Source organism: Ixodes scapularis, unplaced genomic scaffold (assembly GCF_016920785.2).
Source record: "Ixodes scapularis isolate PalLabHiFi unplaced genomic scaffold, ASM1692078v2 PGA_scaffold4__175_contigs__length_147842914, whole genome shotgun sequence".
In the NCBI taxonomy this organism is placed as follows: Eukaryota; Metazoa; Arthropoda; class Arachnida; order Ixodida; family Ixodidae; genus Ixodes; species Ixodes scapularis.
Genome location: NW_024609879.1, coordinates 45,126,459 through 45,139,865, shown reverse-complemented (window position 1 = coordinate 45,139,865; position 13,407 = coordinate 45,126,459). Strand labels below are relative to the sequence as shown.

The 13,407-nt window shown below is 42.9% G+C and overlaps 1 protein-coding gene across 2 annotated transcripts in view; it reads left to right on the top strand.

Moving 5' to 3' along the window:
- Positions 1–2,440: 2,440 nt before the first annotated feature.
- LOC8032764 (spastin) overlaps positions 2,441–13,407 on the top strand; it is a 53,984-nt gene continuing 43,017 nt past the window's right edge. The window contains exon 1 of one of the 2 annotated variants that reach the window (XM_029971848.4): positions 2,441–2,848. In XM_029971848.4, the coding sequence (XP_029827708.2) occupies positions 2,497–2,848 (352 nt within the window). In that variant the 5' untranslated portion in view covers positions 2,441–2,496. The remainder of the gene's footprint in view (positions 2,849–13,407) is intronic. The other variant, XM_029971861.4, reaches the window with a different exon arrangement.

Sequence of the window (13,407 nt, the reverse complement as noted above, 5' to 3'; positions counted from 1 at the left end):
ATACCGGGTGTTTTTGCGGAGACTTTCAAAGATCCTCAGAATTAGGGCGATTGAAAAAAGAAGAAACTCTCTTCGGGAACAGACTACCAGCCACGGCGGACGTCAGGAATTGCCAAAAACCTACTAATTAGCCAGATAATTAATTAAAACTTGTTAATTAACTTTTTAATTAGTGGAAATAGACATATGATTCCAATTAGAAAGTTGCTGAGCGTTATCGAAAACCACTAAATCAGTCATTTTCAGAAAGACTTTAAGCGCTTGAGAAGAGTAGTAGCGCACTAAAATTCCCACTCGTGGAGCAGCTACAAGGCTGGGGCTAGAGAGGCGGGAAAATCGCGCGGGCGCCTTACCGCAACCGCTAGCCTTGTACCTGCTCCACGAGTGGTAACTTTAGTGCGCTACTACTCGTCTCACGCTCTCAAAGTCTTTCTGAAAATGAATGATTTAGTGGTTTTCGATAACGCTCAGCAACTTTCCAATTGGAACCATATGTCTATTTCCCCTAATTAAAAAGTTAATTAACAAGTTTTAATTAATTATCTGGCTAATTAGTAGGTTTTTGGCAATTCCTGACGTCCGCCGTGGCTGGTAGTTTGTTCCCGAAGAGAGTTTCTTCTTTTTTCAATCGCCCTAATTTTTAGGATTTTTGAAAGTCTTCGCAAAAACACCCGGTATATGCAAGTAGGTAAAACAATATTATAGCTACCATTTATTATTCGTCGCTCCAATGTTTGTAAAAATCCTCAAACATGCCTCCGCGAACAACTGTGACATAAACTGCGGATATATATGGTGACCACCCGTCCCGCGGCACGGGGAAGCGCGGATGTCGCTGGTAATCATAAATCATAAGAACCGCAATGGTACTGCATTTTCTCTCCACGAATTGTGGGAAGTGACCGTCGTTCTTGCAGGAGCAGAAACCGACGCGCATGCGCCGTTGTGGCCTCTCCCCTTGGCGGAAAAATATTGTAAGAAACACTGCTCGCCAAAAGTTTAAATATAGAATATTGTAATGATTTTCCAATCGCTATGTCAATGCTAAAACGCTGCTGTAGATTTTTTTTTTTTTTTTTTTGGGGGGGGGGGGGGGGGTGGAGAGAGAGGGAGAGAGACAATTACACGAGACAAGAAGCCTGTAATTCACAACTGTCGAAAAAGAACATGGCGTTAAAAATTTCAGTAGGGCCATGATGATAAAAGTAAGCGTTGAGAGTAAACAATAGACCGAAAAAGATTTGTTGTTTCTTAATTTCATTTGATGCATTGAGTTCTGCAGCAGTTGATTTTTATGCTTTCAACATAAGCACATATAGTAACATATAAACCGAATTTCTAATAAAAATATATCACTAGGAGTGAAAATTATTTTAGCTTAATTGTTGTAGTACAATTTGCAGGTGTATAAACAGCACAGGGTATTAAATGTGTTAACAGAGCCTAAGTTCATGGTGTGCTAGCTTGTTCATAAATCCTCTACACTACCCCCCCCCCCCCCCCCCCCCCCCCCCCGGCGTGTCCCGCATTTCGCTAGCAGGAAGGTGGTCACCCTATACATATATATACACACACACACACACACACACACACACACATATATATATATATATATATATATTACAAGAACAAAAGTAGGACTGAACTGTAGCTGGCGCTATAATTCCTTGCCTTTGTAACAAACACGCGATAGCATAACGAAGAAAAATGATTACACATGAACCGTAAGCCGATTAGAACACCCCGGACACGTATTCGGTCCCCGCATTCAGCTCGTACACAATGCAAAAGGAAACGACATCCTTCCGCACGAATTGGTTTCGTTTGCGGGCGCCGCCTGAATATGTTCATAACCTCGGTATGATGTAAGCTGCGACACAGCCGCGTCGGCCTTGGCTTGGAGCATCCTCCTAATCAACCAGAACGTTATTAGCATCACCCCCCACTTTTTACGCGAATAAATCGCGCTCGTATCGATTGCATGTGGCGTTTCGACACGTTTCTGGCACGCTGTGTGTATCCGTTGAACGCCTGTGTGGGCTGCCGGCGTCCGGCGAAGTCGATTTGGGAAAAACGGGCGGGCTGCAATTGGCTCATTACAAGTCACGTGACACGCTACGCCACACTTCGCGAATGGAGACAACCAGAGACAAGGCCTCACTATGACGTCACCAGTGGTAGTGTTTCTCCTACCTGCCCCAAGATGCAAACACGTCCCAGCTCGACGAGAGTACGCCGCAAAACGCGACGCGTGTGCGTTTTTGTTTTTGCAGCCGTCTGCTAGCTTCCCGCTTATGGTGAGACGCCGCAAGCCGCGTTGGCGTTGTCGCTGATGCGGGCTAGGCGTCACTGCTGGGCCCACCAATGATGACGCATGGGTGTGAGAGGTGCAGGCCTTGTCTTCTAATGGAGAGCTCTTTAATTTTGTGTTTGTGTAGTTGCGCGCCAGCGGACGGTAGGCAACCACAGTCGAGTTTGTGTTATGGCGACGAGCGGATGGCGTCCACCGTTGCGCTACTTCGCGACTCGTCGGACGACCGGGAGAATTTCGACGACGGAGAAACGGACTGCGTACAAGTCGGACGCAAGAGAAAGCTGACTGTCTTTTTTTACCCGCTGCTGCTCGTCTTCTGGCTGCTGCGATGGGTCTTCTACCAGTTCTTTCTCGTGCTGTGTTTCGTCTGCCGCGGGTTCGTCCCGCGCCGCCATCTAGCGACGGCCGAGACAACCACCACCATGGCGACGGCTGAGGAGCCAGACGCGAACCTCCTGATCCGACAAAAACAGCACCACAAGAAAGCGTTCGACTTCATCTCGAAAGCGCTCAAGTACGACGAAGAAAATGAAGGTGAGTGCTCTCCTAATGTCGCTTTGGAGAGAAACTACCGCGGGGATGTGGTCGCTGGTTGTGGTAGTACCACTTCGCAGGTGTTCAAACCGTTTAGTCCTAGCTGCTATGTTGTGGCTCGATTTTCGCCTCTTTTGCCTTAATTATAGGTTATTTCCGAACTTCGTAGTTTATGCTTACTCACTCTACTCACTTCTTTTTAACTTTTGGATGATTACGACAATTACGAATGCTTGCAGACGACACGCTACAGCTGGCGATGCGTTCGCGCGAGCGAGACGTTTCAAATTTTGCAGATGCGGCGTTGATTACTACAGCTTTGCGCTTGTCATGTACGTGGTACCTCGTACAATCGCTTAGAAATCCATCGAGGCTTTTGTAATTCGGACCTCTTTGTCCGTTGCTAGGTCGCCCGCCGAACGCTTCACCGAATTTCGTCATCTCTTTTTTAAACGAACGCGAATGGGCTTCCTGTCGCTCTCTTTTTGCATTGCTGAAGAGTTGCGGGCTTCCACAAAAAACAAGCCATAAAAGAAAAGCAAATTCTATGGTGTTTTTTTTTTTTTTTTCCTTCGTCTCTTTCGAGGTTGAAGTTACTTCCGTGCGTCTCAAACCGTTAAATGACCGCGGATTGTTCGTTGGCCAAACTGCGTCATTGTCAAGGACATGTCGTCTGCGCTGACGTTTTTCTTCGGGTTCTTTCAACCACTTTTATGTTTTTTTTTTTTTTTTTCTTTTTCAGCTAAGATTGACACATAATTAGGAGTGCAGTTACTCAGGGAAGCCGTTCAGTGTACCGCAGCTTTTTTCTCATGGTATCTGGAAAGACAAATTTGTCGGATGGATTGAACATGACATAAACCCCGAGAGTAAGTACAAAAGCGACACGAACACTAAAAGGTCTCGAAACCTTTTAGTGTTCGTGTCGTTTTTTGCGTGCAGTGTCGGAGTTTGTCATGTTCAATTTAAACCAGCTCGTTTGCGCCCTTACATTCACTTTAATGTCGGATAATTTTTTTTTCGCAGCCATGTTTTAAAATTAATTAGCTGAAAAAATTGTTTTTCTTATTACTGATTGCATTATATATAGTAGTTCTTTTATTCACGGTTGGGAATACGAAGCTTGACAGCAAAACTGAGTCGCCTTGAATATGAAAGCGGGTGGGAAAGACGAATTCAATAGCAGACGACGCTTTGGCGTGTACGGCCATCTGGTGGCGGATGTTCGAGGTTTGTGCGGGACGTGGCTGTTTCGGTTGGGACATCGGGGCCCCGAGAGGGAAATGTGTTTCGTTTTCGGCAAACTACAAAAACCGTTCACGGAGGTCACGCAACTTGCGAGCCGGAACTAATAAGTTCGATGCACGATTTGGCCGGGTGCTTTGGCGTCGATACTGCCCCGATAGAAGTCGTGCCATCAGCGGAGCTTCGCGTGATGCCACGATTCTTCGCCTGATTCAAAAGAATTGCCTTGTGCAAGTTGTGTTTTTTTTTTCTTTGTTCTTCGTGTTGTAAACAAAAACCATGTTGGTTTCTTCTTTTCCTGATTGTTTATATGAAGTGCTTAAGGATTAAAAAGAAAGGGGGGGGGGGTTGTGTCCCCCCTTTCTCTTTTTGCAGAAAAACTTGTGGTTATTATTTTTTTTTTAAGGTGCAAAATTCTGATTTTTTTGTGTGTGTGTTTTGATGGGTTGCAATTCGATCAAAACGCAAAAATTTTGTATTAATTCTGTAATTGAGGCGTGGGAATTCTTAAACCCTATTGGTTTAATAAAAAAAAATGGTGCCATATAGGTATAGTGACAACAATGACACACACATATCACTCTCTGAACTAGGTTAGCTAAACTGCCGAGTAACTCAGCAATTTTTGCCTCGGTGAAAAGTGCTGAAAAGCAGTATAGTTTGACCTGTCATCTTACCGTTAAAGGCCGACGTACACTTCACGCTTTCCACTTTTGCCCGCCCTCTCCTTTCCTATGTCTTCCCCACTTTTTACCTTGCCCCAACTAGGCTTTCTCGTGGCTTAGGAGAAGGGAGTGCTAAGGGGATTATCTTCCCTTTAGAAAACCGAGGTTGTACGTCGGCCTTTAACTAGTGAGTAACGATAACAAACAGCAATTAAAATATTGAACATCTGTGTGCATATATGTCTATTTGTACCTATTAGTACTCCTCTGCATGTGTTGCTCGATGACTTCAACACAAACCTTGAGTTAGAAAAAGAGCCAAGCAATGTGAAAAAAAGCCGACCTCATTGCACATTCGCGTAGTGCTGTGACCATCCGAGTGTTTCCTCTGATGGTCTACTGATGTGCAATGTTGTCTGTCTGAGAATGGAATGTAAGAGAATTTTTTTTAGAGTGCAGCTCTTTGGCATCTTTTTCTGAGTTGAGCGGCGTCGCTGTTGGCATAATTGCGCGTTGCATTATGCAATGTTTTCCCACTAAGGTTAGCTGGGAAATTTCCCACTAAATTTAGCGGGGAAATCTTTCCGCTAAATGCAGCGGGGAAATTTTTCCGCTAAATTTAGCGGAAAACTTTTTCCGCTAAATTTAGCGAGAAATTTCTCCTCTAAATTTAGCACAAAAATTTCTTCGCTAAACTTAGCAGTAAATTTTCCCTCTAAATTGAATGAAAAAATTTCCTTGTTTAGTTTAGCGGGAAATTTCCCGCTAAATGGCAGGGGAGGGGGAAGAGCGGCATACCCTCCCCTTTTCCTCCTCAAGATTCGGCATTACAAAGACTAGTAAACGTCATACATTTTTTCAACCACCACTCTCTCTTTTCAGCGAGGTCCAGGCACGTAGCCAGAAAGGGGCGTGCGGGGGCACCCATGGGCTCCTTCCCCCCCAAAATCTTCCATTTTGCTGGGGCCTCCTTTCCCCCCTCCCCCTCATACAGCTTTTTTTCATGGGCGGGCCCCCCCTCAAACAAAATCCTGGCTACGTGCCTGGTAAGGTTCCCATGCTTTTGAGAGTTTTCTCATGGTATGAAAATTTTTCCTGTTTTGATAAAAAAAAGATGGATGAATTTCAAGTTAAGTCGTTGCACATTTACATTTGAGTATATAGTGTTGACGAATGGGCTTGTTCCCCGTTACATTTGAGGTTATTGCTGTTGAAATCAAGGAACTCTTTTCAATGCACTTCCAAAAGATGAAATAGTTGGCCCAGTGTTCAGTGAGCACACTCCCTCAGTTGTGAAGCTGCTGTTAACCTAAGAATTGTGGGTTCAATCCCTGCCCCCGCTCACTTGAATTGTCACAGTTTCGTTCTGAATTGCGTTTAGCTAAACATTCGAAGAACTAAATCATATCCTCCAAAATTTCGCAATCTACTTTAAAGTCGCTTAGCAGTGAGATAATGTGTGTGTTTTATATTCAAGCAGTGGCCTATGACACAACTCAATTGCTTGAGGCGGTTAAGGTAAACTAAACACACATGACCAAGTTTGTTTGTATAGTCGGTTACAAGTCAAGAAGGTAGGAGAAGCTCCTCCCACAAGTGTGATGCGCCCGTTTCAAATCTCTCCGCAGTCGAAAGAAGAGTTCACTGGAAACGCTCCTTGTTCCGCTTCAATGGATTCCCACTTGTCTCCGATTCCACTTTTTAAGAAAGCGACCTTTGTATTCATCGGAGAGGGAACCGAGCCCCTGAAAGCAGCCTTTGTATCCATCGGGGGGGGAAGCTAATCCCCGAAAGTCGTATTTGTTTCCGTCGGTGGGGGGAACTCTAATCTCCCTCTCGTGGCTACCACAATCTAAGTCAAAGTCGAAAGATAAAGCAAATATGTACAGAAAGGCAAGACCCTCCTCGCGCGTTGGCCGCGACGTCACGGAAACGGTGGGACGCTATTGGATGCGGAGGTGGCGGAGGGATATCCGATTCCCTTTGAGGGGCATTTGCCGCTACCTTCTTAACCTGTAACTGACTATAGTGTATTTATTTGCTGTAAGAAGTATAGTTATTAACGGAAGTGATTACCGTAGAGTACCGCACATCCACCCATTCCACACTAGGTGCCCATTCACAAATTTGTAAGATCTGAGAAAATATGCACAGTACGTTGATATGTAAAACTGATGCCCAGACAAGTGCCCATCCCCCATTTGTTTTGCGATTATCTCCGAATTTTGAGTGGGCGCTTGCCCGGTATTTTACAGTATGTTAACACAAATAAATGGTGTAGGTTAGTAGAATATTTCTAATAAAGACGTCCACATTTGATAACCTAATATTCCAATTTGTGGGAAATAAGTAATAGTTCATACTTCCAATGTTACAGCACACAAAGGAAGATGCACAGGCACACAAAATAGGGTGCACTCACTCAGTCCTGCATGATTGTCCCCCTTTTTGTGTGCCTATGCAAAGTTTGTATGCTTTGGTGTGCTGTAACATTGGAAGTGTGAACAACCAACTCTCTCAAACAGCTGTAATAGTTCTTGCTTGGTGTAATATGGGGTCACACAAAAAAGCCACCTTCAAAGGCAATTGCTTTCTTTTTCCTGGTGTGTGACTAAAAGGCAGAAAAAAAAAATAGCAATGAAAATAAAATACTAATTTGCACAGTTATGCTAAAATTAATTATGACCCAAGAAGCAAGGAAGTTTGCATAAAATGTAGGTACATTCCTTGCCTCTAAAACAAGCTGCTAATGAAGTCACATTTCTGTGCGACTTTATTGTAGGGCCCATTTTCTCACATTTTACATCCTCAACGAAAAAGTTTTACTTCCCGTATGAAAAGCAAGAAGGAGGGAATAAAGTTTTTGGTATACTGTTTGCGTTAATCTGGCATGGAAAAACTGGGCAAGTTTTACAGGCATCCTTTGACACAGTTCAATACCGTGAGCAACTGGTATCTTTTTGCCGATATGAATGCAACGTGACAACTTAAAAAAATGAGGCCCCCTTGCCCCCCAATGAACTGGTCTCTCCTGATAGCAGTGATCAGATTGCTGCTCAATTTGCACCAAACTGTGCCAGGGTACAAAGCCCGCATCTCCCTCCTACATTTCACTAAAATGTGAGGACTTTGCACCATCGTTGCGAGAAAGGGGTGACGTTACAGGGTGAACAAGTGTACCAGAGTAGCAAATGCCTGGTGGAGCAAAAATTGACACGAAAATTAAATATACAGAAAAAATGAATGAGCAGAGTCACTAGCGCTTTTTGCAACCTTTCATAGGAAAGCTAAGTGACGAGCTCCCCTCTTTTAGACAAAAGTGAAAGAATATTTTTCTGGTAGATATTCATAGTCATAATAAATACGCCATTCTAAATATATACAAATTGATTTTTTCCTCAACGTGTTCAATATTCGTGGCTTGTGTTTTCGATTTCATATCATTGATGGAAATTCAAGTCGCGACCCTACTAAAGAGTTGAAATGATGAATCGGGCTATAAGGGTGCCTAAACTTGAAAGTCAAGCGTGAAACAAACTCCCAATATTCTCAACAAGCTACCCACAATAAAAGGTAGATGATTTTTTAATGCATAGGAACTTCCTATATGCACATTAAGATCTTTCACAACAGAAACTTGCTGCACAGGCATTCCATGAAGATTACATGTGTAGTCAACGACATTCTGTTTGCATCTTGGAAGCATATGTGACAGATCAGATTGTAATATATTGTAGTTTTCTGGGGACCAAATTCTTTTAAGCAACTTATTATTATTGGAAAAAATGAGCATCTCAGAACTTTTAACGCACAACACTATATTATTTATAAAAAAAAAAATAAAAGTAAAAGAGGGTTCAGAACCGATCCCCAAGGAACGCCAGATGTTGAAATAAAGGTGTGGGAGAAACTGTCTACAACACGAGCAGTGTTCGTGCAAAACAACAAATAGCTCTTCAACCAATTACATAACTCTAGACAAACACCATATACAAATAGATCTCCACATTCCGACCACTCAGAAATCCGTGCTGTACAAATGTTAATTTCTGACGAAAATTAAAAAAAAAGCAACCGCATATAAATGGCAATCCCTTAAAAAATTTACGAAGCCAAGAAACCAAAAAACAGGGCAATAATTTGCAACAATTGACGCATCACCACATTTCAAAATCGTAATGATCACAGACTTTTTTTAAAGCGAGGGAAAGACACCTGAACCAAGCAAAAGGTGAGAAATGTGTTTCAGGATAGGAATTAATGACTCGCTGCATCCTTCAATGATAAACCTCGGTGTGCCATCAACGCCGCTTCGAAAGCTTCTTCAAGATGGCTCGGTCCTATTACATCAGTTTGACTGTTAAGCATGCCGCGCATGCTTAATGCTACCATGCCCCATACCAAGCGATGCAGCCTGCTACCATACCACGCGTGCGCTGCGGCTTCATTCACATCTTTGGCCATGATAGCAGTGTCCGCTCAAAGCTGTGAAAGCACTGCAGTATGGCTACGCAGCAGAACACCCATTTTTATAACCAGATAGAGTTGCTCACAAGTGAACATTACTCATCCCCCATTTTTGACCGGATTCCCTATTTTTTCAAAAACTCCATAAGATAACCATTACGTCGTTTACCCTGAGACTGGGGGGGTTTTTTGAAGAGCAGAAGAAACAGAAAAAACAGACTGGTCTGTTTTCTGTTTCTTCTGCTCTTCAAAAAACCCCCCCAGTCTCAGGGTAAACGACGTAATGGTTGACTTCCACCAGCTAGCCTGTACTTTGACTCTTTTCTCCATAAGATAGCCCATTTTTAGTAATGGCCAATGGTGTCCTTGGCAGAAATGGTGTTTTTTATTTAGCTACAGCAGGAGATAAGCCAACGTTGCTGACTGGGAAGGGCAGTCCTCTTTGGTTTATCCCTGCGATCACAAGCCTTTGCCGGTTACAAAATCTAGAAAGGCATTTTCGTAACTTTTTTTATTGCACACCGAAAGTTATCTTACTCCTTATTTCCCCTCGATTTGCCTTGGTGTTAGGTAGGCTATCTCTGGGGATATCAGGTTATGTTAGAAGTGAGCTGAGCAGCTCAATGGTGTCATTTGCACTCAGCACTGTATAGTGTGCTTTGCTCTGCCTAAAATAGGGCGTAATATTGAAACAAGTCTACGGATTTTTGTTGAGTTTGAAAGTGATTTTTGCTGTCTCGCAGTGCAACAGAACTCTTTTTTTGTGCTCATCCTTTGTCTTGTCCCATTCTACTTGTACCTATGCCTAGAGGGGACCTGGCCAGTCTCCATAGTATTTTAGTTTGGAACGCTCTTGCAGGCACTACATTTCGTTCCGGCCTATTTGAGAAACTTCAGAAATCTATGTTGTGAACTTCTGAAAAGAAACTCTGCCAAGCTTTGAGGGGCCATGCACTAATATGAGATAACTACACTGCTAGGACCCATTGTATGTTCCTATATTTATGCTGAACTTGTTTGGAAAATGGCGCCATAGTTTCGTGGATAAATCTATGCAAATGCGGGACCCTCGAATCCACGCCATTCGAAAATGCCCCCATGTTTGTTGGGTCAGTGACGTTTCTCGCCCACCGCGCGGCGTCCCCTTGCACGCACTCGCAGACTCGGCTCTCAGCGTCTCGTGCTTCAGCTTCCCCGTTTACCTTCCGAGTTTCGAGCATGCAGTTTCGAGATGATGAAGTCTACAGCATCGCTGCTTCATCCAAGTCTTCGACACTGTTCGCAGCAGCGATTAGAGTGATTTTTATCAGAAGATGTTGCAAGCTGGTCATTTTGGCTTCCACCCGCTGACGAGCCAGCTCCAGCGACGACGACGAGATCGTCACGGACAAACTCGTCGTCGTCCGTGGCGATCTTGCACGTGCATGGAGGGAGAAGGGACGAGAGCGGAGCATGGGGAAGCCTAGAATGAGAGAGCGTTCAACTATATACGATGATCACATGGTTTATGGGCTGTCACTAACTTGAGCAGTCTATATTTATTATTTATTTATTGTGCCTACCAACAGTCATAAGCCTATTACGGTTGTGCATGAAAAAATATTAAGGCGGGACACCGGCTAGAGGTTGAACTTCTGAACAACTCAAGTGATCGGAATAAAATTTGCAGGGGAGATTAAACTTCAGACGTATGTGTACTGTGCAAACTCTCAGCTCTCTAAGACAAATTTACATACCTGCATAAGTTGATGTGCCACTCTTCCTTAAGAAATCTATGATATGTAACTGAAGCTATTAAGCACCATTTTGACTGCTTGAATATAAAGTGGGGGATATGGGACTTTGGGCTATCTAGTTTTAATAACTCAAATGTAAATATTTCAGGAAGAGTTATTGTTACCTCTAAATATGAGATGCATATCTGTCCTATGTGAACCTTTGAAAACTTAGTTTTTTATCACTGAGGACTTTATCTTAGAACAAAATAAAGTAGATAGCCCGATTCCCCAGTAAATTTCAGTTCAGAAACATGTTGACTGTGGTATCAGAATACTTTCACCTTCGAACAAAAGATTCCTTCGTATGAAATTTGCAGCAAAATGTGGAACTGAGAAAAATGCATTCAAACATTGAACTCCTTTACTTTGTTACTGCCTCACAATGTGTTGAAAATATTTTAGATCAAAGTAACTATAGGGTGTATGGTTATCAAATTTAGTGTAAGGGTGTAGAATTGGGTTCTAAAGCAGAAAACCTCAAAATTGAAAAAATTAATTTTTTCAAAAAAATTTAAAGTTTGGGCCCATGTTCCCCCTTAAGAAAACAATGTTAGAAAAACACACTATGACAAGAGTGGAATGCTCCTCTTGAACGGCAAGAGTTTGTCTGCCTGGTCGCCAGACGAAAGTGATCGACATTCGTAAATTGATTTTTGCAATTACTGAAGCTCTAAAAACCGCAAAACTTTGTGTATATACTAAGTAGCTTGTGAGCATTCCATTTCATGAATAAAGCGCGAAACACATGTACGACGAAACCGTCCGATCCGACGTGCGGACTGCCGGAATGGCATTGGGGGAAGAGGGTTTCCGTAGCATCGGAGAGCGTTGAAAACCCTCGCCTCCGACCGTCGTATTGCGCGGTCGGACGTCGGATCGGACGGTTTCGTCGTACGTGTGTTTCGCGCTTTATGTACTTGTTTAATTTTCGTGTCCGAATCGGGCAACTCACAATTGACCGCTTTGATAAAACGATGGGCCAAGGTCAACAGCGGGTCTGGCATGATGCCAGCTGTAGTGGCCAAGCCACACTCAAAGCCACGGCAGACGAAATAAAAAAATGTAGGTGTAAGTTTGGGAGTGCCGTAAAAAGAAATATTGTGAAAGAGACACTGACACCCCCTAAAAGTTGTTTTTTTATTTTTTGTTAGGCAATTTATTGTGGTGTCAGAAGGCTGTCCAATCAATATTTTGCTACACCATCACATATAATTTTAGTAAAGTCAAAGAACGCAACTGCTCGAAACCGAAACTGGACTGGGGAGGAAGAAGAAATGTACAGGAGGAGGGCGTTGGTGGGGTGCTAAAAATCATGTGGCTGTGCAACTTTTTTTTTTTTTTTCAGTCAACATCTTTGCAGTTTTTAGATCCAATAAAAAATAGGTATCATATTTTTCTTCTATTTTTATTATTGAGTGTGTGCCTTCGATGACCCACAACTTTGATTATCTTTGGTGGTTGTGCCTAAACTATAGAAAACTTCATGTGACCACGGAGAAGAGAGTGAGCAGGACACAAACTGGCCAGTGCTCGATCGGCGGTTTTCGGGTAGAAAGAAAACCAATTTCAAGCCGCAAATTGTGTTCTGGGTAGTTGGGCTCTCATATGTTATGTAGAAATAAAAACCTGGGCGAGTATAAATACCCTGTCAGTGTCCCTTTATGGCTTAAGGCTGATTTATGCATGCATCACGTTACTAAATCAACACTAAAAACAGAGCTTGTGCAGCACCAACTTGAGCATAACTTGATACTGATGTAATGCAGTATCACTAATATAGCACAAAGTTTGTGCTGTGTCAGTGAGGTCAGCGCTATTTTCAGCTTGACGGCCGGCCTGCATGTTACTTGCAACATCACAAATGCTCATTCAAAAGAGACAAGTGGCTCTACTCAGCCCATAATTCTGGTTTTGGCACCAAATTATTTTGCTTTTTTCCAAGAAACTGAAGATAACCCAGCCTAACAAGAATGGTGACTTTGGACTCCCTAAATTGGGAGGGCAGAACATATAGAGACATAGACATTCTACAATACCATTTGATACGGTATTTTAGTATATACTTATTACATGCCCTGTGCACCAACTGCTTAAACAAAGGTACTAGAACTAAACGAGAGCAAACTACCATCATAATGACACACATTATTCATTAATTGTTCTCTTAATATGTCATTAATTGGACATTGTCATTACCAGCGTCGCTATTCTTATTCTTAGAATAAGGAGAACAAAGCTCCCCTTGTTCCTTTTCTCCAGGGATTATTATGTCTAATCTGGTCCAGCTCGCTTGCTCCTTTGCATTAATTGCACTATTATCATAACCTTAAAATTGCAAGCCTTTCACCCTTGTTGGTGTTAGACTGGTGGCAGCTGATAAAACCGGTTCGCTCTACTGACGTCT